Source organism: Semicossyphus pulcher, unplaced genomic scaffold, assembly GCF_022749685.1.
Source record: "Semicossyphus pulcher isolate SPU_LCO1_2020_fin unplaced genomic scaffold, fSemPul1.0.p SCAF_1, whole genome shotgun sequence".
Lineage (NCBI taxonomy): Eukaryota > Metazoa > Chordata > Actinopteri > Labriformes > Labridae > Semicossyphus > Semicossyphus pulcher.
In genome coordinates this window covers 14855992-14881725 of record NW_027211603.1, presented here as the reverse complement: position 1 = coordinate 14881725, position 25734 = coordinate 14855992, and the positions used below count along the sequence as shown (strand labels likewise).

Here is a 25734-nt window from a genome sequence, read left to right as displayed (position 1 = left end):
TACACCCCTATGAAGAGATAAAAAAAACAAGCTTCTGAAAAATTCACAACAATACCAGAGGTTTCTTTGTTTTATATACACATTTATATTTTGTATATACACTGTACAGATTTCAAAAAAATAAATGGTTGATATTTCACATTGTGCACCCCACGGATGTGTAACTACAAAGAGAGAAGGGAGTGAGAGAGGGGGCTGAGTGATACCAACGACAGACAGATATCAACAACCCCAGTAAATACTGATGACAGTTTTCTTTTTTTCCATACAGGACACTTGACAATCATTTGTACAGTATATAAATTAAAATGTTGCTGGTTAACCTCTCTTTGTCTCAAGCTGCCCCCCCCCAAAGAAGAGAATGCCCTAAATCAGAAATGCGAGCGCGTCCAGGAAAGTTTACCAGTTCTTGGTATTTGGCTAGTGAAGAGTGTGGACAGACAAATGCAGCTCGATTTCTTCAAACTTAAATATACCGAACCCTGACTGACTGTTATTTAACCTTAAACCTGCATCGATTGAAGTGACTTTCACTGAGCCTTTGGAATGTAACGCCTTGCTTCACACACAGGGCCTCAGGACGGCAGATGACTGTGTTCCTGGTTATTTTGGGACGCTCCGATGCTCTGACCTGAGATGTAGCTAACAGTGATGCAAAGAGGTGATGATTATCTCCTGTCTCACCTTCCCCCTCCCCTCCCCCTCCTCCTCCCTGACACTTGGAGGGAGGGAGCGCATATGGTGAAGAGCGAGGCGTGGCTGGGGTTCATAAGGCACACACAGAACACTTTGTGCCAGAAAGCATGTGTGCACGACGGGGGTGTTTTGGGGCTACGTCAGCTGTGATTTTAAGGTGCCACCCTTCATTTTTTTTTTGGTCTGGGTGAATCAGATGGGAGCGGATTAGAAGGACAGAGAGGACAAAATGTGGGTAGCTGCTTCTGTCTGAACTACAAATCTGTTGTATTATGCTAAAAGAAAACTTGTTTTTATCTAAGGTCATTGTAAAGCTTGTTTGTGACATTTTTTCCTTTGACCTTCCCTCTCAGCTCGTGTATAACAGATTTGCCTCCCAAACCTAAAATGCTTTTGAACCACTCATGAGGAAAATAACCCTGCTATTAAGAGAGGTTTGTTCCAGCATCGGCGTCAACAAGTGCAGTGAATCTTAAAGAAGTGACAACTTTAAAAAAAAAAACAGACTTCTTTGTACATCTGGTTCGTTTGATACAGAATAAAAACGGTAAACAATGCTGTTCTGTATTAAACTGGCAAAATAGAACTCAGTGCAGATATATACACACAGACGGACGCACAGAACAAACAATCACACAAAGTAAAGTTTCAATATTGACGCTCACACACAGTGAAAACACACACACACACACACACACACACACACACACACACACATCCAGCAGACAAAAACAAACAGTGGAATGTAAAAAGACTTTTCCCCCCCGGATATTATTACTCTAATTTGTTTCCACTCATCCGGTCAGCACAGGTCTACACGGGACTCAGGGGAGGTCACATTCAGGCAGTGAAGAAAACAACTGGAAGACTCACTACGATGTTCAAAGACACAAAACAACAAAAATCTGATCTTATTTCAGCCTTGGACTCGTGTTTGGTTAGAATGGAAAGGGAAAGGTCTGTGCTGTTTCGTAGCACCTATTCCAGGTGTAGTGCACGTTGATGGTGATGCACTTTGATTTCTCAACATAATACCATCTGTAACCCTAATAAAGTCCTTTACTGCCTGCAACCATACATTCTTAGATAGGCCAATTAACAAAATACTTTCTTTAATTTCTACTTCTCTTTCGAATGCATCTCACAGTCTCACAGACTGTTTGAATCCTGGCTTGCAAAATGCAAACCCTGAACCAAAACTAAAGGGCAGTGCTGTGCTGTCCAATGATTTTCACTTTAGTCTAGCTATTTGCTCCATCGCTAATGTCCAGGGCTTCGTGCATATCTGTGCCATGCCACCATGATTTTAGCTTAGCAAACTCCATCCGCTGCTGAAAACTGTGAGATGTGGTTCAAGCATAAGCATAGGCAGTGGGCAGCTCGTAAGGACACCTTGAGTTCAGATTTTTTTTTTTTTTTTAAACATGAAAACAAAAACATGTTTTGTATGCAAGCACAGTGCACCACAGAAAACTCTCCCACCTTTGAAATGTGATAATCAAATAATTGGTGTTGTGAGGGCAGATGTTGCTGTCAGCTGTTTCATCTATTCACAATGAAACCCATTCACTGAGGGGGTTTGTGGATTTTCTGATTAACCAGAGCATTGTTTCTGGGAGGACAAGCTGCTGTTGAATTTTTCAAAAGCCATTTTAAATGCAGTTAGCACCACAATGAAATCCTTTTCATCTGCTTTGTATTTGCATACAGCAGCAGTGATTTCAGGGACTCAAACCCACGGCATGTACATCCAAATCTATCGGCCTGGCCTGATGCCAGCAGGGATATGCTAGAAAATACTGTGCGTTGGATGGACTGGCACTTTGACCTTAGTGACCTCCCCACGTCTTCAGCGAACTACACCACAAACTCCAACAATGCCTTATTTTCACCGTCATTATCAGGGGAAATGCTGTTTTTAACAATAGCTCTAATTTAGCTGTGCAATACTCCCTCATTCACACACAAACACACGCACACACAGCCATGGACCCACACTTCCACACTTCAGGAAGCTGGCTTTTTGCTTATTTTCAGTGTCTGGAAGAACAGGTTTATTTCTATTTTCTTTTGGAAACTAAAAAATAAAATACAACATTAATCATTTTACTTCATTTTTTCTGTCCATTGGGATTTCTTTTCCAAAAAGAATAGGAACGTTCTATATTTTTTTTGACACTTGCCCTATGGGACCAGCTTTAAATGTTCATGTTCAAATCCTTTTTTTTCTTGTTGTAGAACAACTTCATTTTGGGTTACAGCACATCACCCACAGCACGCACAGACAACGAAGGGGTCCAGCCAGGGGAGAATTATTACAGCGGTGCCAGAGAGAGTGAAAAGTGGAAACGATCCGACATGAGCGGAGTGACAGAGTCCAATTCCAGTCTAATTCCATTTTTAATATGGCTGCATCACTCTTCCTTTGCTGTGTTGGGTTTCCTGAAAATCTTCAGGCATTTTAAGGGTGTGGAGGAATCGAAATAAGAGGCGAGGAGCAGAGTGGGAGACTCCTCACTGCAACACCAGATGATGGTTGCAAAGGTCAGGTGTTTGAACGCAGCCCGTCTTGCCCCCACAGAGGATGGTTGGAATATCAGTTTGATCCATTTTTGGTTGGTAGTTTGTATTCATGGGTGGCAAGAGGTGCTGCTCTGATGTTAAATACTGGGCATGTTTGACAAGAAGGAGGAAAGACTGAGGGGATATTGAGAAAAAAATAGAAAGAGGGCATCAAAGACATTTTTTATGGGGGTCAGGTGGGAATCAGAGCTTGACAAGGGTGAAATTTAAGGATGGTGTCACAAGGACTGGGGGCAGAGGATATCAAAGAGGCCTGAGAACAAAGAGATGACACACATTATCTGCAGCCCAAGTCTGCAGTTAGGGAGTAAAGGGGATGTGTGCTGAGGGCAGGGTGATGCTGAATTCTGAGGAGGGGGGGGGGGGGGGGGGGGAGGAGGCCTGTAGGCAGGTGGGTCGCTGGCTTCCTCAGGCCTTGAGAGCGTGCCACTGGGACACGGCAGTACGAGGGCGACCCATCATGTCTTTCCAGTGTTTTACCTCCGCAGGGCCGCTCTTCCAGGAAAGATAAATCTGCGAGAAAGAGACAGAGTCAGTGGGATCTGTTGTAATGTCACACAGGGGGTGATGTTATTTGTGGAGAGTTTCTTACCCAAAAAAAGCTGTGGGGTATTAAGCTAAAAAAAATGTAATGCTAGTGTGAAGCAGAGTCCGGCTCTCTGCACTAAGCCTGCCACTCTAATCGGAATTTAACTCAAATCCTGGGCAGAAAAAAAAGCCTTAAGAGGAGGAGATTTCTCTGAGAAAGGCTAATGCTGACACTAATGAAGATCAAACACTAAGTAGGAAGAAACTCCTGATCTGTACATGTCACGGAGAAACACTGTTCGTCTTATCAGACTCAAGTTATTTATGAATGTGGTATTATAGGCTACGTATTATATCTGCTGAGTGTAGGCAGATAATTTATATGGTGAGGATGATAAGTATAGCACCTGCAATCACTGCAGGTGTGTGTGAATGACAGTGAGCACAATAGCTCATCTCTGCAGCTCAGACTACAGATTATTCTTAGTGTCTGAAGGAACATGGATTTGATTTGAGCTTTTGTGCATTTCAGACAGAAATGATACATTGATGAAATGTGTTGAAGCTCTGTTTTCCAGATAGGGATACACAGCTCTGGAAAAAATAAGAGACCACTCCAAATGTTCCTTAAATCAGCATCTCATAGTCAGCCCAATCCAGATCTGAACCCCATTGAAAACCTCCTGAATGTCATCAAGAGGAAGCTGGATGGTCTGAAGCCACGAGCGGCCTAATGTTACCCAACAGCAACATTAAAGACTGGTGGAGAGCATGCCGAGACGCATGAAAGCTGTAATTAAAAACCAGGTTATTCTACCTAATATTGATTTCTGAACTCTCCTTAAGTTAAACATGAGTATTCTGTTGTTTAAAATGAATATGAACCTGTTTTCTTTGCATTATTTGAGGTCTGAAAAACATCTTACTTATAAAGAGAACCAGAGGAAAACATATTTTTGCAGTGGTCTCTTACTTTTTCTGGCGCTGTATCTGTGCATATAGAGGAGTCTGGAGTTGTTATGAATAAACAAAACAAAGACTGCTGTGGTTAGAGTTCAGCTGAGTAATATTATAAATTCTCAGTGGGATAAAAATCAATGTGGATGAAATATTAGATGAAACTTTTATTTTAAAGAAATTAAATTCAGAATAATTTCCATGAAACTTTCCTGAAAATAACTATTTTTATTTGGCAACAATTGAAGTTAAAGCTGAGACAGTTTTTACTTGGTACAACTCCAATGAGGAAAATTCAATTAATGTTGAGCTGAAGGAGCCAAGGATCTCTCTTGTTCAGTCAGCGGGTCAGCCCAACATGCACAAATGTGATTTTTTAAAACATTTTCTAACATATATGAAGGATTAAGTTTTCAACCATGTCTGAAAAATGAATGAGTATTTGTTTACAAAAGGGGAGCAGCCCTGACTTATGATGACTAACTAAACTCTTGTCCCTGAGTTCCTCAAGCATTATGAAAGGTTTAAAGGTCCATTAGCCACTGTTAGCTCTGTTGTGTTTATGGATGCATACAAAACAATTTCCTCTGGGCAATCAGCATATTTTGCAGACGACTTACATATGAATCATTACGAAATTTTTCAGGCAACAAATGGACAACTCAGTTTTCTTTGGGGGAATTGGGAAAACATTTAAGGGGGCATTTTAGGGTTGATAATAAGTACCTGTATTTGCCTGCACACTCTGTTTATTGAACACTAGTGTAAGTCTGAATGAAATCGCCTGGTTGACAGTCTACATCAGGTGTTTTCATTGTTCTTCATGTGTTTTATAATTATTCATATATAATGAAGAAGACTGGTCTGCATGTTCCAGCAGGGGTCAGTAGAGACTGGCTCAGTGATCAGCCCATGACTGTCTGTCACAGAGTCAGAGAAACACAGAGGAAGAGAAGAAGAAGAAGAGAGAAGGAAGGAAGAGGCGAAGAAGAGGGAAGGACGGAGATACCTTTCCAATGACATCATTGCGACTGAGCCTGTCCTTGTCCATGACGGTGATAATTATGGTGGTCTCCCTCAGCACGTGGGCAGGCACGTCAAAGGGGAAGGACTCGTTGAAGACGGGGTTGAGACAGCGCTTCATTACCACCGTCTTCTTCTTCTCCACGCGCTTGTCCTTGTGCATCAACCACACTTTTACATAGGGGTCTGAGGAGAGAGGAAGGTGCCAATTTACAATTTGTTATTCCTGTTGAACGCAAGGTTAGTTGGTGTGCTCTCGTTGATTTAAAGTCATTTCTCCAGTCATGAATAAAAGACATCATTTTCTGATTTTGTTTTTGAAGCAGCACTGATGCAGAAGGCAAAAATAAAAGGACACGCGAGATGAAGGAGCATTTATTATACCCGAAGTGCCTCCGATGTCCATGGCTTTGAGGTTGCGGGCTTTGATGATGCTCACAGTGATGGTGTTGGCTGTGGGGTTGTAGCACAGAGACACCAGCAGATCCCCTCGACTCCCCTGCACAAATTATACACAACAACAGCGGCTTGTTTACTTTTTTATTGCCTTTTCACATTGTTCTCCCCTCTGTTGCACTCTGTGTGTTTCTGTTTTTTTTCCTCTGGCTGTCTGTGTTCTCATCGTCTACCTGTCATCCTCTCCATATTCCCCTCTATCTCTTCTCCCACCAGCACGCTGCCACAGCTCCCCCGGGAGCATCACGGCAGCCAGGAATGACATCACCCGTTACATTCTGTCCCGTCTTCTCTCTCCCCTCCTCCCTCCTTTTCCCTACACCTCCTTCTTCCCTTCCCCCCCTTTTTCCTTTCTACTCACGCTGCCATCGCTACATGGTTTCAGCTCCTTCCAGAAAGTCTGCATGTTGGCCAGGTCCAGTTTGTTGAGGGGGATGGACACCTCTCCTATGGGGTCGTTCCTGCTGAAGCGGTCGTAGTCGAGGACCTGCAGGTAGAGAGTCCTCTGGACCACCTTCTCGTAGGGGAACCCTGAGACAAGAAAGTAAAAGAAAACAGTCCCAACTTGTTACAAGGATGCACATCAGAAAAAAACAAGTAAGGTGTTTAAGGTGTTATAAAACCTTCAAAGAGGAAGGTCTCGTTCCAGTGGGGGTTCAGGTTCTTCCTCTTGACTTTGGTCTCCAGTTTGTGCTTCTTGTCAGGCAGCAGGTAGAGTTTGACGAACGGATCAGACGTGCCGGAAAAGTCCTTAGCAGGCAAATCCTGGCCCTTGAGGATTTTGACAGTGAGGGTGGAGTCCTGAAAACTGTATCCGACGCTGAACTGGATACGGCCTAGCTTCTCACACACGGGCCCCTCGTGGTCGTCTTCCTCAGAGCCTGGAGAACACTAAGAGATACAAGAGGAGGAAGAGGAGACGACTGTTATCTTCTATTTAACTCGAGGTGGTTGGTACATTTTAGCGTTATTGTTATGGAGGGAGCTTGTATCGGCTTATTGTTGCTTCATTACTTCATTTTGAAAAGACATTGATTTGTTGTTGGTTTTAAGAACACGTCCATGGAGGAGAAAATCATTTTTTGAGATACATTATTAGAACAAATCAAATTTCACTTGGCACTAATTTGTTCTTAAGAAGACGGTTATTCTTCCATTACGAAGTCTGTGAAGAGAAAAACACCCAGTCACCAGTGTATTGATTACTGTAGCTTGCTGAGCTGTTGATTTATTTTGCATTATACCAAGTGGTGTCTCGTATTCCAAGTCTTCTTTCTTTGAAAAAGGTAATAAGATGGAACAAAAATGAAAAAATAAGCAAACAAAATCAACAGAACCACAAACTGAAGCCTCCAAAATGACCATGAAGTTGTTGACAAAATGTGCTCGAGTCAAGATCACTTGCTCATTTGTTCAACAGCGTTTAACTGCATCACAAAGTCCTCATCAGCAGACTGTGTTTGCTCTCTATAGAGTAAACTACTGAGTGTCTGTTATATAACAGAGTCGTGAATGAGTAAAAGGGGGGGTGATTGTGGATACAGCAAACGTGTCCCTTTGGATTTGACAATTTGTCTGGCAGCACGAGGCTAGCAAAGCATTTAATAAGGGTATACAAAACGTTGCACCATGAGAATAACACTGCTGTTATCAGACCAATGATTCAAACACTTGGCAATATTTACAGCATGTTCACACACAGATTAAACACTTACAAAAGAGCTGACAGGTTGTATCACAGTAAATATGAATCAGGGACTCCAATCCACAAGGGGCACTACTTCTACACATCAACGCTAAAAACAAAGCCTCTGACAGGTTAACTAGCATAATGCTATAGCACATGGCTGCTGTGCGATAATGCAGACAGTGTCCATAGATGTGTGCAGATGAGAGGGGGATTATCTGCCCGTAGACACACCCTCTGACTGATGGTGGCGGGGCCTTGAGGGACGCAGAGAAAGCCAGTTTAAAAAGTGTTATCTGATTGGGGAAGAGCTGGGGGCATTACTCAAGGAGCAGTTCCAGGAATTTAATATCCAATTCAGTATTCTCCCACAGATTTCTGATGGTGCTGCTCAGGCTCATTCTCCATGCTGAATATGATCACTTTTCATTATGCAGTCCTCCACCCAACAGCTGGCCTTAATTGCTTTTCCCCATTTTGTGCGTTGGGCGCCCTCTCTCTTTTTCCCAGAGTTCTCCATTCTCTTTCAATTTTTAAACTCTCCTCTCATATTTCTTTTTCTGAAACTAAAACAACCCACGTGCAGGAGATGCAGATTCTCCCGGAGCACAAGAAGCGCTGCCAGGTTTGTACAACACTAAAGGATACAACATCTGTGTATGCGAGAAATGCCCGGATGTATACTAGATCGGCCCGGATATTTGAGTATGAGACGGGAGCTCACTGGTTGTACTCAACCGCCCCAAAATGCATTGCGGCTATTCAGCTTCTACTATGGCGGAGATGGACCGGAGATCAGACCGGACATACGTAAACGATTAAGTCACGTGATACGGAGAAGACGGCTCTGAGTATGATGCCACCGGCATCCTAATAGTCAGGTTAGTAGGCAGTATGCAGTACATACTGTTGGAGTATGTAGTAGGCAGTACGTTAGTATGCGGTTTCAGACACAGCACTTATAAAAAGATGAATGAATGGATGACATGACAGCTCCCTAAAAGTGAAGCCAAAACATTTCAAGTGCCCCCTGCTGACTCTCTGTAGTATAGGTCCTAAAGCCTCACGCCTCCATGTTAACAGATAGGACATGAGTCAAACATGGTTTCTGTCATTATAGTTAGTTCTCATCATGCTGATTTACATCCAAGTGTTTATTTTTAATTAGTTAATCAGTTATTTGATGCTGTCAAAAGGATGATTGACAGCTCTGTTGACTCATATGGCTCCTGCAGCCGATCTGTTCCTGATGAGCAGAGTAGAGGAGGAACGGCGAGAGGAGACGTAACTAAAACAATCACTACAGTCATTGAAGTTCCCATATCTGTGAGCGTCTGCTTCAGACCGACACAAGAAGCTGTTCTGCTGTTAAACACGCCAGCGTGCGGGATCTTTGCTGTTTCTGTGGTAGGTTAAGTGTGTGTTTTGGTTAGCGAAAGTGGCTACGGCGGCGCCACCCGCCGATCTCTACTCCACAGACTCTGGCTCCAAATGACATCACCATCGCAAGATGGCAGCGCCTATCACGGGGGCTATTTTGTACAATTAGAGCAGAGGGAGACATGTCGTCCATCTATATATACAGTCATTGCTCCTACCCTGTGGCCGTGTTACTGAGTTGTCGACAAAGAGTAAACTTCACTTTTGATTTGAAATGAATGTCTGGTGCTCTTGAAAAGTAAACACTGATGTCTTTCCTTCACACCCACAGAAACACTTTCTCAAAGACGTTCTTAACCAACTTGTCGAGCAGAGCTGTTGGGCAGAGTGGTGGAGTGAAAAAAGTTTCTGAGTCAGCCTGAGCTGCTGGGTGTGTCCTTGAACTGTATCGAGGGCAGGAAGTTCTGCTGTGTCTCAAGCAGATAGAGTTCCTCCACTTTGTGACATCACAAAGTGAAGCATCTGGAGGAGTCTGTCTGAAAGCAAGCGTTCACAGCAGCCTGCAGACTGAGACTGTTTTCAGCTGGGGATTACTTCAACATACTTTTACCTACAGATTTGAAACTTCACCTAGTTTAGTTTGGACATCCAACATTGTCACTGCATACATGTCTTAAAATGTGAAACAGCATAATACTCCCTCTTTAATCAATCCACAGTTGAAAATAGTCCCCAACAAATGCAGTATTTACTCTTATCTATGCAATGTTTGCTTAAAGCTATGGTGCCCCCATGCTTTAGGAAATGATTCATCCTTATCTAAAAATTAAAGAACACATACACAGACAATTTTTAAAGAGTCACGACGGCCTTATGAAAGGATGACCTTGTAGCGAGTGAGTCCCACAGATGAAGAGAGAATCAGGAGGTATTCAGAGTTACACCTGAACAGACAGATAACTCTTCATCAGATTGTTGACTGTAAGAAAAAATTGTATATCCTCTGCCTTATCTTTAACCAAATACAGCACATAAACTCTGACACAGAGGCAAAAACACAATCACACAATGCTACAAAATACAAGCAGCGCAGGGTATCCTGATAAGAACCACGTGACACTGACAGGACATCCATCCATCCTCCTCCAACCCCTATCACCTGAGACGCTCGAGAGGTTCGGATGTATATGTTCTCTGACATTCAGAGCTATTACCCAGCATCCCTTTTATTCAATCTATACACTGAAATCTGCCATTGCTTTTTCTACAGCAGCACAAGAGGCTCAAAAGTGCTGGATGGGTATTTTCAGCATGAAAGGAGGGTTTTGTAATATATAGATGCCTTTGGCAAAATTGCCCAGAATGAGTATTATCATTAGGCACCAGCACCACTGTGAATTCCTCAGACGCACCATGAGACCCACATAATTACACACTGCTCATACCCATCTCTGCACCCACAGCACTGTGTGTTCTTCACAGCTAATTACCAAACCTCGCTGAATGAGAGGCACATCCCCCTCCCCTCCCACTGTCTCACTTCAGGGTGATGATCGCTGTATGTTTCAGCGAGCTGAGCCACACTGTACGCCGATAACTGACTGTAATGATCTACAGGTGGAGGAGCTGAAAGGGATGGAGACGATGCTTTCTGAGGGACGCAGGAAGGAAAAACTTTTCATCAGACTTTGCTCAAATGTTCAGAAGTGTGTAGGCTTTCTTTTCTCACTGTCTCCTCCAGAACAAACAGTGTATTATTCACCGTGGGCGGGAGACATATACATGTAAGCACCTCAAGCAAAATGAGTGTTATGATGAGACAACTTTGGTCTTGGTTTGTTTTAGCTTCTGCCATCAGTTTTATCAGTTATAAAACAAGATGGTTCGAAAGTTTCTGAACAATTTTAACACCTATTTTTTCTCTTCCAAAGAACTTTGGCTACATGGTTGTCTGGAGGCGTATGAATGTTCCCACCTCTCAGCATTTAATTAGACAAAATGATAATACTACAAATAGAAGTGGAGCCAAAGTTATTAGACAAAAAGGACCCACATTGTTAGAAAAGGAATTTTAACACTGAACTGACAACTCTGAACTTGTATTTTTGTAATTTCTACAGTATCACTCGTACTTGATTAGATACGTCTGTTTTTCTGGCGACACATTACATTACATACATTTCACAAACAGACCTTTTGCCCATACCACACGCTCTTTATCAGCAGATTAAGCAGCTCTGAATCACGCCACGTTTGAAAGAAAAAAAAAAAAGCATGAGCATTTCAGCAGAGCAGCGCTAAGTGTAAGGTAATACACCTGCATTAATATAATTGGATGTTACTCACACCATGTAGCTGCAAATGAGCCAGGTGATTGTGATGCTTGTATGAACAGCTGATGCTGTTAAACCATGCTCTGCCTGAACTAATGTATGCTTCCTTTCAAAGAATATTGAAGAAACTTTATCTGATGAAGAAGCACAGCGAGTAAGTGGACCTTAAAGCTCCTGTGAGGAACTTTCGGTTGATTTTGTCGCCCCCGGTGGACAAAGCCGTACCTCTCATGTCTTTTTTTTTTAAGATGATTTTAAAGATGGCTTTTTGCCTTTATTCATAGGACAGCTGAAGAGAAACAGGAAATGTGGGGAGCAGAGAGTGGGGGATGACATGCACCAAATGGATCAGAAGACTGGGAGTCGAACCTGCGATCAGTGCGACGAAGACTGCAGCCTCTATACATGGGGCGCCCGCTCTACCAACTGAGCCAAACCAGCGCCCCATAATGACAAAAAATTGTCACCCTGCTTTCTTTAACAGTCATATGTATCACTCATGTAAAATTTTGACCCTGGAAAATGTAAACAAAGGCAGCGTGGAGTTAATTCCTTCGAACTACAGCGACTAAGTGGACCTTGATTTCAGACCGTTTTGTCATCTGATGTTCCCAAGGTCAGCAATGAGCTGTCAATCAAACGGTTTCAAACAAGAGAACCAGAGACTTCAACTATATAAAATGTTTATGATGTACCTGTTGTATGTGCTTATACTTTATGTAGGGCTAAATGTCACTGAAGATAATACAAGCCGCTTTTCTAACAGTGTTTTTCCTCTACTTCCTTGTCTCACGGCCTTCACATAACTTTTCTCCAAATTAGAAAAAGATGATCTGGAACGCCATTCAGACTCCCAGACATCTAATTTATTATGATTTAAAAGTCTTTGCTGACAGCAGTCCTCCTCTTCTAAATATAGATGAGTTCAGCACAGCGGAAAACAGAAAGAGCACGGATGAGTTAGTGGTGTCTCAATAAAATGTGTCAGATATACTGTGATGATGCTGTGTGTTACCATGAGCATGTCGCTGGTGACTGAGTTGGCCAAGTCGGAAACGGAGGAGTTTCCGTCGTGGCGGCGTCCGCTCTCGTCTGGGGTCTGACCTCTGGGGCTGCTGCCTGGTTTGTTACCTGGAGTCCTGTTGAAGGGACACACACAAATACACAGAAACTGAGGGTTTGTGATTTTAAGAATTACACCTCCTTTATAATCATGCGAGGTAAAAAAGATCCCATACTTTTTGGAAAAGCTGGAACACCATTTGCAAGCCAAACCTTGTGGTCTAAAATCAGTAACCAACCTCTCTAACGCTCCTGTTGCTGAAAGGAAGAAACCTGGTTCCAAAATGTTGTGGGAGCCTTTCCAAAAAAAATACAAGCATGGGAGACTCTTCAAGGATCCCAACAGCCTGCAAGGCGAGGGTTTTGTGACACAGGAGGCAGTCGAAAGCATCTTGGCTAATTTTCAATAGCTGTTTGGAGTTAGGCTGCTACCAGTGGAGAAGCACACAAAATGACTGTCCTTGAGAAATCTGTAAAACTTTCTTTTATCTCTTCCTTTAACCTTTACATTAGTTTTACTTTAAAGTGATAATCTCAAAGATTTTCTTGTAAATAAATGTAAAGTCATCGCCGAATGAGATAATACAATGGTGATTGAGCCTATGGCCCACTGATGAAAGCCTTTGCATTTGCAGTATTACAGACTGGGTGTCCAGTCCCAAGCGGCGCCCAGTTAGTGACGCGTTTTCCATCAGCCAGCAGTGGTTGGTCTGCCAGAGAGGGTAGGCGGAGCTAAGCAGCTGCTTTTCTGGTCTCTGTAAGCATTGCGAGTAAACAGTAATCTACTATGGCTGAACAAACAAAGAAAAGATCGATGACTACAGATGCAGCTTCAAAATTAAGTGAAAATCCAAAGAAAAAGAAACAAATTGGATGCTCAGATGAAGCAAACAGTCTAAAAAGGAAAGCGACCGTCAGCGAGGAAAATCAAGAGTTACAACTGTTACAACCAAGTCATCAACAGTAGGCTAATCAATGAAGAAATAACGCAGCATATTAAACGCATACTTTGAAATTGCAGGGAAAAATGCTTGTTCCCTTTCTTGCCAAGATGAAGCTCCTGCTAGCAGCTGGTTAGCTTAGCTTAGCATGGGAAAATAATTGGAAAACAGGGAAACCATTAGCCTGGCTCTGTCTACAGTAAACAGAATCTGCCTACCAGAGCCTTTAAGTTAATTCATTTACACCGTACATCTGGTTTGTTTAATTCGTAGAGAAAGAAAGTGTAAAAATGACAAGTTGTGGCTTAGCAAGGCACTGTTTATTATAAACATGGGGGCGGTATCAATCTGCTCATCTGATTCTTGGTAGAAAGTGAGCAAAGTATCACTTAAATACTATTTGATGTTACTACAGTATATCTTCTTCTTCTTCTTCTTCTTCTGTGTCTCACAAGCAATAGGTTGTGATTTTGAGCCTCACTAAGTTTGGATAAGTTGGATAAAATGGACATAGACACAGTCATCTTGAAACCATTTCTTGCTATACTTGATTATACTTAAACAAACAAGCCCTGAAGCTAAACAAACACCCTTTGAGAAACTTTGTTCATCAGCACCTGTCACCTCATATGCTCTGTGTCACATTAAAAGACTTCACAAATACATAAAAATGTATCTGAGTGAAACAAAAAGAAAACAATAAGATGTGATACCACACAAATAAGACTTATCGCTGCAGAGAGAGGAAAACAGAATGAGTCACAGATAGAGTGATCAGGTGAGCTGTAAAACACAAAGGTAAGAGCAGCAGTGAGATTAGCAGACGTATTGTGGGAAAGATGATCCGAGATGGAAAGATAAATTTGATTCATCTGTGCACGGATGTTGAGAAAAAGTGAAGGAGAGGATTTGTGTTTGTTAAGACTCAGAGGATTAGAAGAATGAAGACTGGGAGGTTACCGGCTCAAATTAATGTGAGACAACTCCAGGCGCACACAATAACACACATCGAGAAGCCTGGGAGGAAAACAGAGCAGATTTGGTTTGGGGGTTAAAGAGTACGGTGCTTTAAATCAGAGAAAGGAAGCAAACTGACACGTTACATGAGCAAGCAAAAAAAAAAGCAGGAGGCCGGAGAAGCAGAGGGCTGAGAGATGGACGGGGTTTGTACAGCAAAGAGACAAGCACGGGTGAACAAGAGGAACACAAAGAGGAGGAGAAGAGGATATGGTGTGGAAAGGAAAGAATCGATTCGTCACTCTGCGTTTATTTCCTGTGATCTGCAGGTCAGAGCTCCAACAATGCAGCTCACACTTAATTCAAATATAATGGTGTCTATTTCACAGAGCCGCTAAATACAGATTATTATTGTGTTTTATGTATCTGCCGAAAAAGACATCTGAAATAAGGCTGCTTTGGTTCTCCGACAGGTCGAACAGCTGCGCCCAGAGAAAAGTAAAAATGTTCAATTACAGCTTTTATGATCAACCTCGAACACATCAGGGAACAATGTGCTGCCTGGAAATAATTACACAACACACTGCAGCCACACAGGTAACACCCGGCTGTCTCACAGGACCACTGACTCAACTCCTCACCTGTGCTGTGGTGTGTTCAAGGACTCATCGTGTTCTCTAAAAAACTAATCAACCATTTCTACAAAGCAGATCTGAGAATTTGAGATCCTTCCAGGCAGCCTGTGAGAAATTAATTTGATAAATTAATTAATTATGTTGCTATAATTAACTGTCACGTTTATTATAATGGGCTGACTGGTGGTGCAGTGGTTAGCGCTGTCGCCTCACAGCTAAAAGGTTCCTAGTTCGAATCTCGTTTTAGATGTATGGTGATGTTGGGCCTTTCTGTGGGGAGTTCGCATGTTCTCCTCATTCATGCGTGGGTTCCCACCGGGTACTCCGGCTTCCTCCCACTGTCCAAAGACATGCTCGTTAGGTTCATTGGTGAATCTAAATTCCCTGTAGGTGTGAGCGTGAAAGGTTGTCTGTCTCTATGTGTCAGCCCTGTGATTGACTGGTGACCAGTCCAGGGTGTACCCTGCCTCTCGCCCAATGACAGCTTGGTTTATCTCCAGCCCAACCAACCCTGAACAGGATAAGCGGAAAATAAAACAAATGGATGGATGTTTATTATTGTTTAATTCAGTGAAAATAATTATTGTAGTGATTTTGTTTTTTGCAGGAATATTTACAACTCTGTTTAATTGGTATGTCTACATTAATACAAAACATTTTCTCAGGTCAAAGACCTGAAAAAAGACGCCCAGTTAAAAGTGGAACAAATAAAGGTGTTTGAGTATAACGTGTAACACATCCAAGAACAGACAAAGAGGCAGGTTTAGATTTTTTCTTTCATGTTTTTCCATCTTTGCCGATAAAATCTCAGATTTTCTTTCCCGTATGGAAACTGAAAACTATTCACCACTCCTTCCCTGAAACCAAAACAAGAGAAATACTGACTCAGTAATTTCTCAGGGTCAAACCATCCGACCTCGCTCGTTTCCTGGAGGATTTCTTTTTATTCCAATTCAGCTTCTTATTTCAATTTATTCACACCAAACTGCTACCTTTAATAAAATTACAATTCTCTCTGGAAATATCCGGGGTAGTGCAAGTAAACCACTCAACGGAATATATCACAACGCTTTTGTGAATGTGGAAAGGTTACCAATTAAACCATAAAATGTGTGTTTTAATTTGGCATTTTGCTGTCAGCTGCCATCACTTAAATCCCAGCAGCACGTTTAGCACATGGAAAGTCACATTATAATGGTTAAGCCTGATTGGATAGGTAGATTTCACAGCTTAACATCAGTTTAGAGTTTAATTTTTTAAAAGCTCATAAGATAAGAGTATACTGTTTTAAATGTACCCCTCTATCACCACCTCTCCTCTGAGCAGATCAGCTGCAGCACAGATCCATGGATGACCCTTCAGAGGCATTCCCCACTTTAACTATATAACGCATAATATATGCCTGTCAGATGGTCTTCACACACTTACTCGGAGGAGTAACCGTCTCACTGACAGCACACTGAACTCCACTAAATCAACACCGAACACACACACAAGACAGAGAGCGAATGAATCTTTAACAATCAACATAAACACAGCCGGGAATTTCCTCCTATATTTACAATGGTGACCTGCATTTCATTCTCTGAGCCATGCAGAGCGCATGCATGTTTTAACACAGTGCATATAAAAGCTGTTGTAGCTAATGCATGCCTGGATATATTATGCATGGTTTTTCCTTAACCGTATTTTCACTGCTCCATATGCTCAGCGTGTAATTCAATGTAAGGTAAAAGACGTACAGTTGCACCAGCGAGAGCAACCAAAAGAGAGAACGTTTAGAGTAAATAGACAGAGTGGATAATTTAAATCTTTTTAGAGATTTAAGATTATTTGAGGGGCCTTTTGCCTTTAGTGATGGTACAGTGAAGATATGGCAGGAAATGTGGGGAAAAGAGAAGGGGGATGACATGCACCAAAGAGCTGAGGTCGGAGTCGATCCAGCAGCCGATGCGGGGAGGGCTTTGCCTCTGTAAATGGGGCGCCTGCTCAACCAACTGAGCTAAACTAGTGTCACTTTAAATCTGCTTTTGTATCTAAATTGAGACACACAGAAATAATTAGGTGTTGGCAGGCATAAAAACTGGTTAAAAAACGGTGTTAAACGGGCAGTTAGGCAGGTAAAGATCTGAGACAACATCTGTAAAACAGTTGAAAATTAAATCTAGAGAGGAGCTTTATTACAGTAATAGGAAGCAAAGTAATACCATGACTGCAAGTTAATCACCTAATTTGTAAACTAGATAAAAGGCAGCTTTAATAACACAGCAGCTGTCTATTAACATGTGTTCATACATTTTAAGTCTTCCAAATTTCAGATTTAAGTGTCAGAGGATAAAACCTCCAACATAAAGAAGCTAAATTGAACCAGTTTGTTGTTAGTAAAGTGAAAGTACATCCTGTTTATTCTGTGTGACAGCCATGACCTCCATGTGTCATATTTTAAGAGAGCTGATGCGTTCATCAGAAGAAACAGGTTTGAAAAGGCATTAAAGTGTAGTTTGACGCCCTGTCTTAAATCAGACAGAAATCTCTCCATAACATCCTATTCAAGCCTTTTCTCATCTATTTTTTAACTCATGTTTTGTGGATATTTTTAAGGATGTAGAAATGCAATTGTTTTCTAGTTGTTTGCATGCGAGTCTCATACAAAGGGAGTTCACTGCTGTCATGTGCCCCGAAGAGGGTTTCATGCAGAAATATGTCAGCAGTTTTTTTCCCCAAAAGGAGAGCAAAGGGAGAGGATTGTTTCTCTCTTTCTTTGCTGCCTTCTTCATGTTTTAGGGAAACAGGCACATATAATTGAGATAAGTGGGCATTCTTGTACATTTGCATCCGACCAGTAATATTTTGGTTTCTGCTCATCATCGTCCCTACACATAAATATGTGGTGACATGAAAGGCAAATAAAGACCTGCTGCTGCACGCAGCGTCCTCAAGTCCCCATTGTTGACACAGTGACGGCCTGCGGGACACGGAGCGATTGTGTGTGTTGGCGAGGTGAGTTCATCCATGCATGTAAATACATATTTACTCACTGTCAAAAATGCACACACCTGCATTCAGACACACTCAAACACACTACTATGGGCGGCTGCAGGGCACTTGTAATGCCTTATATATCATCCAGACATTTAAACATCCTCAAATTAGCTTTTTGACCTGAGAAATGAAGATTGTGAAGAGGCATTTTACAGAATACTCACATGTAACACGAGGGGGAAAAGGGGGATTGCCATTTACTTTATTCACTTATTTTATCGTCACTGCAGCTGTTTTGATACAGTGACAAACTAGACGTAAAGTAGCAATTAAAGTACGTGCAGTTGAGGCCATATATTTAAATACACCCACGTAAGGAGGCACACAAACCTGAGACTCTATAGACTGTATAAAAAGATGGACGACATGACAGCTCCCTAAAAGTGAAGCCAAACCCTCTCTAGTGCCCCCTGCTGACTGGCTGCAGTATCGGTCATAAAGCCCGCCTCCTCCATGTTGACAGATGAGACATGAGTCAAACTAGAAAATGAAAACACAGGCCAAATACATTTTTCTCAAACATGGTTTCTGTCATTATAGTTAGTTCTTATCATGCTGATTTAGGTCCAAGAGTTCATTTTTCTGACAAGTTTATTTTTAATTAGTTATTTGATGCTGTAAAAAGGATCATTGACAGCTCTGTTGACAAATACGGCTCCTGCAGCCAATCTGTTCCAGATTAGCAGAGTAGAGGAGGATCAGCGAGAGGAAATGTAACTAGAACAATCACTACAGTCATTGAAGTTTACATATCTGTGAACGCTTCAGACCAACACAAGAAGCTGTTCTGCTGTTAAATACGCCGACGTGCGTGATCCTTGCTGTTTTTTTCAGTAAGTTAAGTGTGTGTTTTGGTGGACGGGGTTACGGCTCCACCCACCGATCCCTACTGCACAGCTCTGGCTCCAAATGACGTCTGAAACACAAGACGGCAGCGCCTATCACAGGGGTATTTTGGCTTCAATTTTGTACAATGACCGCAGGTGGAGACGTGTCGTCCATCTTCATATACAGTCATTGAGCAACACCAATTCGGTCAGGAGGAATGGGCAAACATTTTGGCACAGTTTTTCAAGAAACTTATGGAAAGACAACTCTAAAAGTCTGATTTAAGTAAAGCTATTAAAAGTCAGTTCAAATACTCACAGCGTAATTAAACTTTAAACTCACAGAAAATATGTTTTAGTCAATAAAAGTTCAAATAAATATTCCAAGATTTATTTTACCATCTTGTAGAGAGCCCTGATCCATAATCTGAGATCTTGCTGTGTTTTTTTTTCCTCCATTGTCGTAAGTGAAAAAAGTACTGTCTCTATAAATATGCCTTAAATAGAACACAGGCGCATTCCCAATTTAATTTGCCAATCAGAAGCATTCAAATGTAATTACATCACTTTCTAAAATTTTCCATACAGTTTAAAGAGACAGTAACATGATGTATTTACATTTTGAATCACAGATAACTTTCTCTAATACACAAATACACAAAAAATTCTCTGATGTGGAAATTAAGTAGATACCCTATTTACTTAACACAAGAAAACATGGTGACTAGGAAAATGTTTGGTAGTGAGAAATGAGGTGTACAGATTTAAATATATGTCCTCAGCTGTACATCACGCAGCAGTGACTAACTTCGGGAAAAGTCTGTAGCTGCTGGCGACTACCTCGTCTAAAACACAACAGCGGTTACATAATTCATTCTTTAGAGGTTGTTGTAACCATGACTACTGAAATGTGTGCTCCCACTTGAGGTTGTACTCACTACCATCACGCATTTTACTCAGGGTTGCAGTAACCATGGTAACAGGAGCCTTCAAAAAGAGGGCAGTATAAAATCCAAGGAAGTTCCTCAGAGAGAGAGAGAGAGGGGCATGTATTGAAAATAGCAAAAAAGCCCACAGGGCAAAGGGACCAAACATTTAGAAAGCCTTTGAAACACACTCCTGAAACACACACTCTTTTGACTTCTCTCATACCTACACTTCTCCAACCCCTTGTGACCCCTGTGAACACACCACTGCACGCACACACACCATTGGGTATGTGTGTGAGCTCATGCTGAAAATGTCTGAATCATAAAGGCCAAAAAAAGTGCAGAACAACCTCCAGCTATGAGACTTAAAACAACAAGCAGTGACAGAAATAAGCAGCCATGGAGATAACTTCTTCTTCTTCTGTTAATGAAACATGATCATCAGACTGAAGCTCTGCACTTCACCTTCTCCATGGTAGGGAAATGCAAATTAACCAGCAGCGAGTAAAAGAGATCTAATGAGCTCACATAAAGACATGCAATCCTCCTGGAGGACGAGGCCAATGTCCCTGGAGAATGGCCACTTCGATCTGACGCACTGAAGTCCAAACCCTGACCTCTGACCTCATGGCCTCAATCTGAGACGGAGCTGTAAGCCATCTTCTGTGTAATTGTACAAAGCAGCTCCTTTCATCCCTGGGGACTGTACAAAGACATCTTATCGCCCTCTTTCACATGTGCATTGTCTGCTATAGAGTCTGTTTAGTCTTGATTAAGAAAGACTGAAGAAGTGAGAAGTTCACGCTTCATTCACCCGGCTCTGATAAAGGTATCACGCAAGCAATTACAGGGGAAGAGACTGGATGAGAAAATTCAAGCCGAGGTCTGGGAGCATGGAGCACAGGAGAAGATTCAGAGCAGATGAAGGAACATGCAGTCCAAATTGACAAGAAACAAGAGTTTTATTAGTCTATCTGCCCTTATTTTCAAGCCATTATCTGCAGATACCGATAACATGCAGATAATATCGTGCATCCCTAATTAATTTCAAATATTAGCAGCAATAAAATGTAATGTAATGAGGTGTTTCATTTGTCCAAGTGAGTATTACCTTCACCGTCATTCACCTCAGGCTGCCTTGCTTGAAGTCAAGATTTTAACATTCTGATACCTCCTGACGATTCTGGCTCGTACATATAAAGCCGAATAACCGATCCTAGAGCAGCCATGTTTTCTACAACTTTGGAGTGACAAAGGGGGGGAGGGGCTACACGGTCACTCCAAATACTGTCAGCCAATCGTGGCCAAGGTCTAACCTTTGAATGGCAAAACAGCTTGTTCGTTTCAGGAGGAAGGAGAGGCTTCCAAAAAATAATTCAATTAAAATATGTATACAATTTTTAAACAAAATAAACTTTACCAACGTGATTCAAAAACACATTATAATAATAGAAAAATGTATTGCACTGCTAAAATATGTCCCCTTTAAGAAGACACTGAATCACAGCTCTGCACTGCATTGTGAATTTATGGTGATGGAAAGTTTTGGTTATTATTGTTACACTCTGTAAATTCAGTAAACGGTTCTTGTAGGTGTTGAATTCTTCCAGAGGGCTTTTATTTTTTGCTGGAGTGAACCGAGCCGAGCAGTTTGACGCGGTCGCTTGGTCAGCCATATTTATAACTTTAAAAAAAAAAGTAACCAGAATTCATTGCAAATGAGTCTTATTGACGACAGTCGCGAACGAGGCAGCTTTGTGCAGCAGATTAATTAAGATAGCTCTCTGCAGTCTATCAGCTAGTCTGCCCTCTCAGTCACCAGAATCACTGCCCTTTGATTTGAACAAACACCATCACCCTGACTCCCACTCTACGCTTAAGGTGAGGTGTACAAACGTTTCCTGCAATGGAAAAAACAATCACGGTGAATATATTCCTGGTAGCAATAATGCGTCTTATCAAAACTTAATTAGAAAAAAAACAAATTAGTAGAATAGAAAAGTAATTTCTAAGTTATTTACTTTTATATCTCTGAGCAAATTTAATGAAAAACTTTATTAAACATGCTTAGACTTTAGAGGTCTGCTGTGTACCAGCTGATAAATACTGATCATCCGGAGAGGAACTCTAACAGGAAGTCGATCAGAGAGCTCATTTCTGTTGGTTTATTACTCTCCGTCAGTTTCAGTAAGCTTTCTCTTTAAGTTATGTCAAAATAATCAAGTTAACCAGCCGTAGGATATGAGTTAATTTATATAGGGGCAAAGATTTATAGGGCTTATTTTTATACCTGGATGCAAGTCAGCAAACAATATGAAATAATATCATTTAGGTGAATTAAAGAAGCAAGAAAGGCAGCTGAGATTCGTTGGGTATAAAAGTGTGGAGTGTATGTAAACCTTTAGATTTCCTGCAACTAGTACAGATATTTAAAGGTGATACAGGGATATGACAGAAAGCTCATGTGTGTGAGAAAATAGACTGTACACTGAAGCATATCCACAAGGGAATCTCATCTTTTCCCCCCATTTTTAGCAATGAAGCAGATTTATCAGAGTCTGTCCGAGCTGACAGTCATGTGCGCTGACAGGGGGGCACTGCCGTGACATCATCGCATCACAAAGCCAGCAAAAAACCCCTGGAAAGAGTGAATTAGGTGATAGTGGATGGGGAAGAAGGAGGAGAAGGAGACAAACTGGCATAAAGCAGAAGAAATAAGGTTCAGCAGATGCAATTAACTAAAGCGAGGAGGAGTTTTGATTGAAAAAGAAGAAGTAGGAGAGAAAATAGAGCACAGATGAGGAGACAAAGTCTTATTGAGAAACTAAATGAGGGCTACAGAGGGTGGAGAGGAAATTGATGAGGGTGCGGGGAGAGGAATGGGAAATAGAGGGCGAGGGAGGGAGAGTGGATGGACGGGTGAGAACATGAAGGATGAGGGTTAGCAGCAGGGGGCTGGATAGGAAGTGCGTCTCCATAAACATACTGTATGTGGGTCTTGCTGATCATACAGTAGCCCTAGGAGACCACGAAGCACAATATAGGTCCCATGTCCCATGATGGATGAGGCCCAAGCTCCGATGTCAGCCCACTCAGCGCTCCCCACCAACAGGGACAAATCACCCGGACACCGCCCCCCGCAACAGGCGGGATAATACGACTAATGGAGCCATCGACTGGGTTGGACTGGTTTGATGCTGTTTGAATAGACTTCTGCTGAGGTTTATCCACTGGGAGTTGGTGTTTTTGTTTTGCTGCATGCATTAATAACTTGTAGCGATGTCATATGCTTTTCAAAATAAAAGACAGTAGAATTACCAGCTTTGCTTTTCATCTCAGGGATATTATCTTTACTGTGAGAACCAGTACCAGAAAGGTCTTGAATATCTCATTAACATAGCTTTTCTTATACGACTAGAATCTGCTCAAATCTCTGTTTGTTTCCTTTCCTGTCATATATGAGTTGCATGTGTGGTGATGATTGCAAAAACACTCTTTTTCAATAAAAAAAAAGTCAATAAAATTTCTTAAATGACTTCAAAAACACTGCTTCACCTCTCACTGTCACCTCTGCCGTGATGTCCCCCTCACTTTCCTTTCACGCGCTCTCCTAAATCGGCTCCCAGCTCGTAGCCAAAAGCAGCAACAGGGGAAATGTTGAATGAGCTGCAGACTTGGATTTGACAGCGTTTTTAAAAAGATGCCTCGTTTGTGCTGACCTACATCGCTTTTTCTTTCCAATCATCTCTCCTCCCAGAGCCACCGCCGGCTCCAGAGGCTGCCACGGGGACCAGGGGCCGGGCCCGGAGAGTCATTAAGAGGCCTGACTCACTGTGATTGCTGGCTCAGACGCACAATTGAAAAAGTCAGATATGCCGGCTGATTGAGGGTGGCAACAACTTCCTGCTTGATTAATACTGTACGGTGTGGCATTGTGCAACTCAGCGAGTGCAGAACAACTTCCCACTGTCGGGATTATAGAGCTCTGATTCCATATGAAGCCGTCCAGACCAACAGCTTACGCACACACTCAGTTTGCAGCATTTATCGTGTGAAATTTACTGTTGACCTTTAAATCTTAAAATCGACTGAAAATATCTCAAACTTTGCCTGAAAATATCAGAGTCCCTGTGCACTGTCCACACTTCAGTTAATTTTGTTAAAGAGATAATGCTTTATGTATCATTTGGCTTTAAGGTGGCAGCGAAACAAGCTGATGCCACAAAATGAAAGTATCATCTTATAAAGTTGTCATGTCAAATATAGCCAGCAGCTCGGTTTAAGTAAATAACCTCCTTGAAGCTATGTTTTGGTCTCCACCCTCCTTCTTACGGGAGCTTCATTAGACCTGGCCCACACTAACAGATTTTAAAAATCTAACAGATGTCTAAAATGTGATAGACCCCACACATGACGCCAAATAATGATAGCTATAGTGTGTTGAGAGCAAACCATATGACCCAAACAGCTCAACACACACAAACAGATTTGTTCACCAACAACCAGAGTCCGACTCTCACATCTGGAAATCTCACAAAATCTCTCGCAGACAAACGAGACTTTAGATTAAACACACATGGCGCACAACGAGCAAGAAGAATTGGCGATGATAGTTTTTGGACTTTTCACCGAAAATTCACAAAGAAAAAATGATGGATGAAGTCATGGAGACGGCGTGAACATGGGCTGTACATTGGCTATTGTTTCATTCCATGTGCCAATACACAGAGGCAGTGCTCGGCTCCACGACGTTCTTCCGAGCAGATCGGGGAAAGTAAAATCACTCTTATCACACCTCACACGGCAGGAAACTCTGGCAAGATCGGGACTTTGCTTACTTTTGTTATAAGAGGGGAATCAGGCCCAAAATCTGCCTGATCATCCTGTAGTGCGTACCCCGCTTTAGGCAAAGCAAGGCACGATCATTTATAGAGCACATTTCAGCAACAAGACAATTCAAGTTAGCTGCTAAATGCTCAAATATTTTCTTCAGGTAGTTTCTCACTTTGTCTCTCAGCTATTTGTCGATTGGCGGTTAGTAGATTCTGGGTTTATCAGAACCTTTTCATCTAAAACAGCAGAGCCAGGCGATAATCATCTGTGGATTTGTCACTATAGTGGCCCTTTACACCTTACGCATCGTCATATAATCCATTGACAATACAAGATTATTGATCAGCGCGCCTTTAAATAGCTTCATTTTGGTCAAAAACCTTCACCAAGCATTTCAATAAGCAGATGACAGCGAGTAGATACTGCATGTGTTCACACTTCTAAGGGATTATTAACCAGTGACCGAGCAATCAATCATGTAAAGGAAGAGTGGAAACAGAACAAAATAAACTATTATTATATTTTATTTATGCTATAGCTATTATTACATTTTCACTCATCAATTATTATCCATATTTCGAATGAAAAGTGTGCAATGCGTACTTTACATTCGGACTGACTTTTGTTCCTCTTATTTCTTCTTTTTCCAAAGATAATGTCAGTGAGGTTTGTCTCTCTCTCTCTCCCACTGGAGCTTCCAGCTTCTCAAGCGTGCATCTTTTGTGGTAACACAGAGCATGTTTCTCATTTAAAGGTTATGAATGAGCAACCACAGTGGAAGCACTTGTTATTTCAAACCACTTTGAGCAGTATTGAAAATATAACAAGAGCCTTAGTATCAGTGAATTAGAAGGACATAAAAGCA

At 41.8% G+C, this 25734-nt stretch overlaps 1 protein-coding gene across 1 annotated transcript in view; it reads right to left on the bottom strand.

Moving 5' to 3' along the window:
* Positions 1 to 54: 54 nt before the first annotated feature.
* syt7b (synaptotagmin VIIb) overlaps positions 55 to 25734 on the bottom strand; it is a 112275-nt gene continuing 86595 nt past the window's right edge. Inside the window, exons 8-13 of the mRNA XM_069657540.1 lie at positions 12659 to 12782; positions 6867 to 7134; positions 6605 to 6774; positions 6172 to 6286; positions 5774 to 5973; positions 55 to 3792 (exon numbers count right to left, since the gene is read on the bottom strand). Coding sequence (XP_069513641.1) covers positions 3688 to 3792; positions 5774 to 5973; positions 6172 to 6286; positions 6605 to 6774; positions 6867 to 7134; positions 12659 to 12782 — 982 coding nt within the window. The 3' untranslated portion in view covers positions 55 to 3687. The remainder of the gene's footprint in view (positions 3793 to 5773; positions 5974 to 6171; positions 6287 to 6604; positions 6775 to 6866; positions 7135 to 12658; positions 12783 to 25734) is intronic.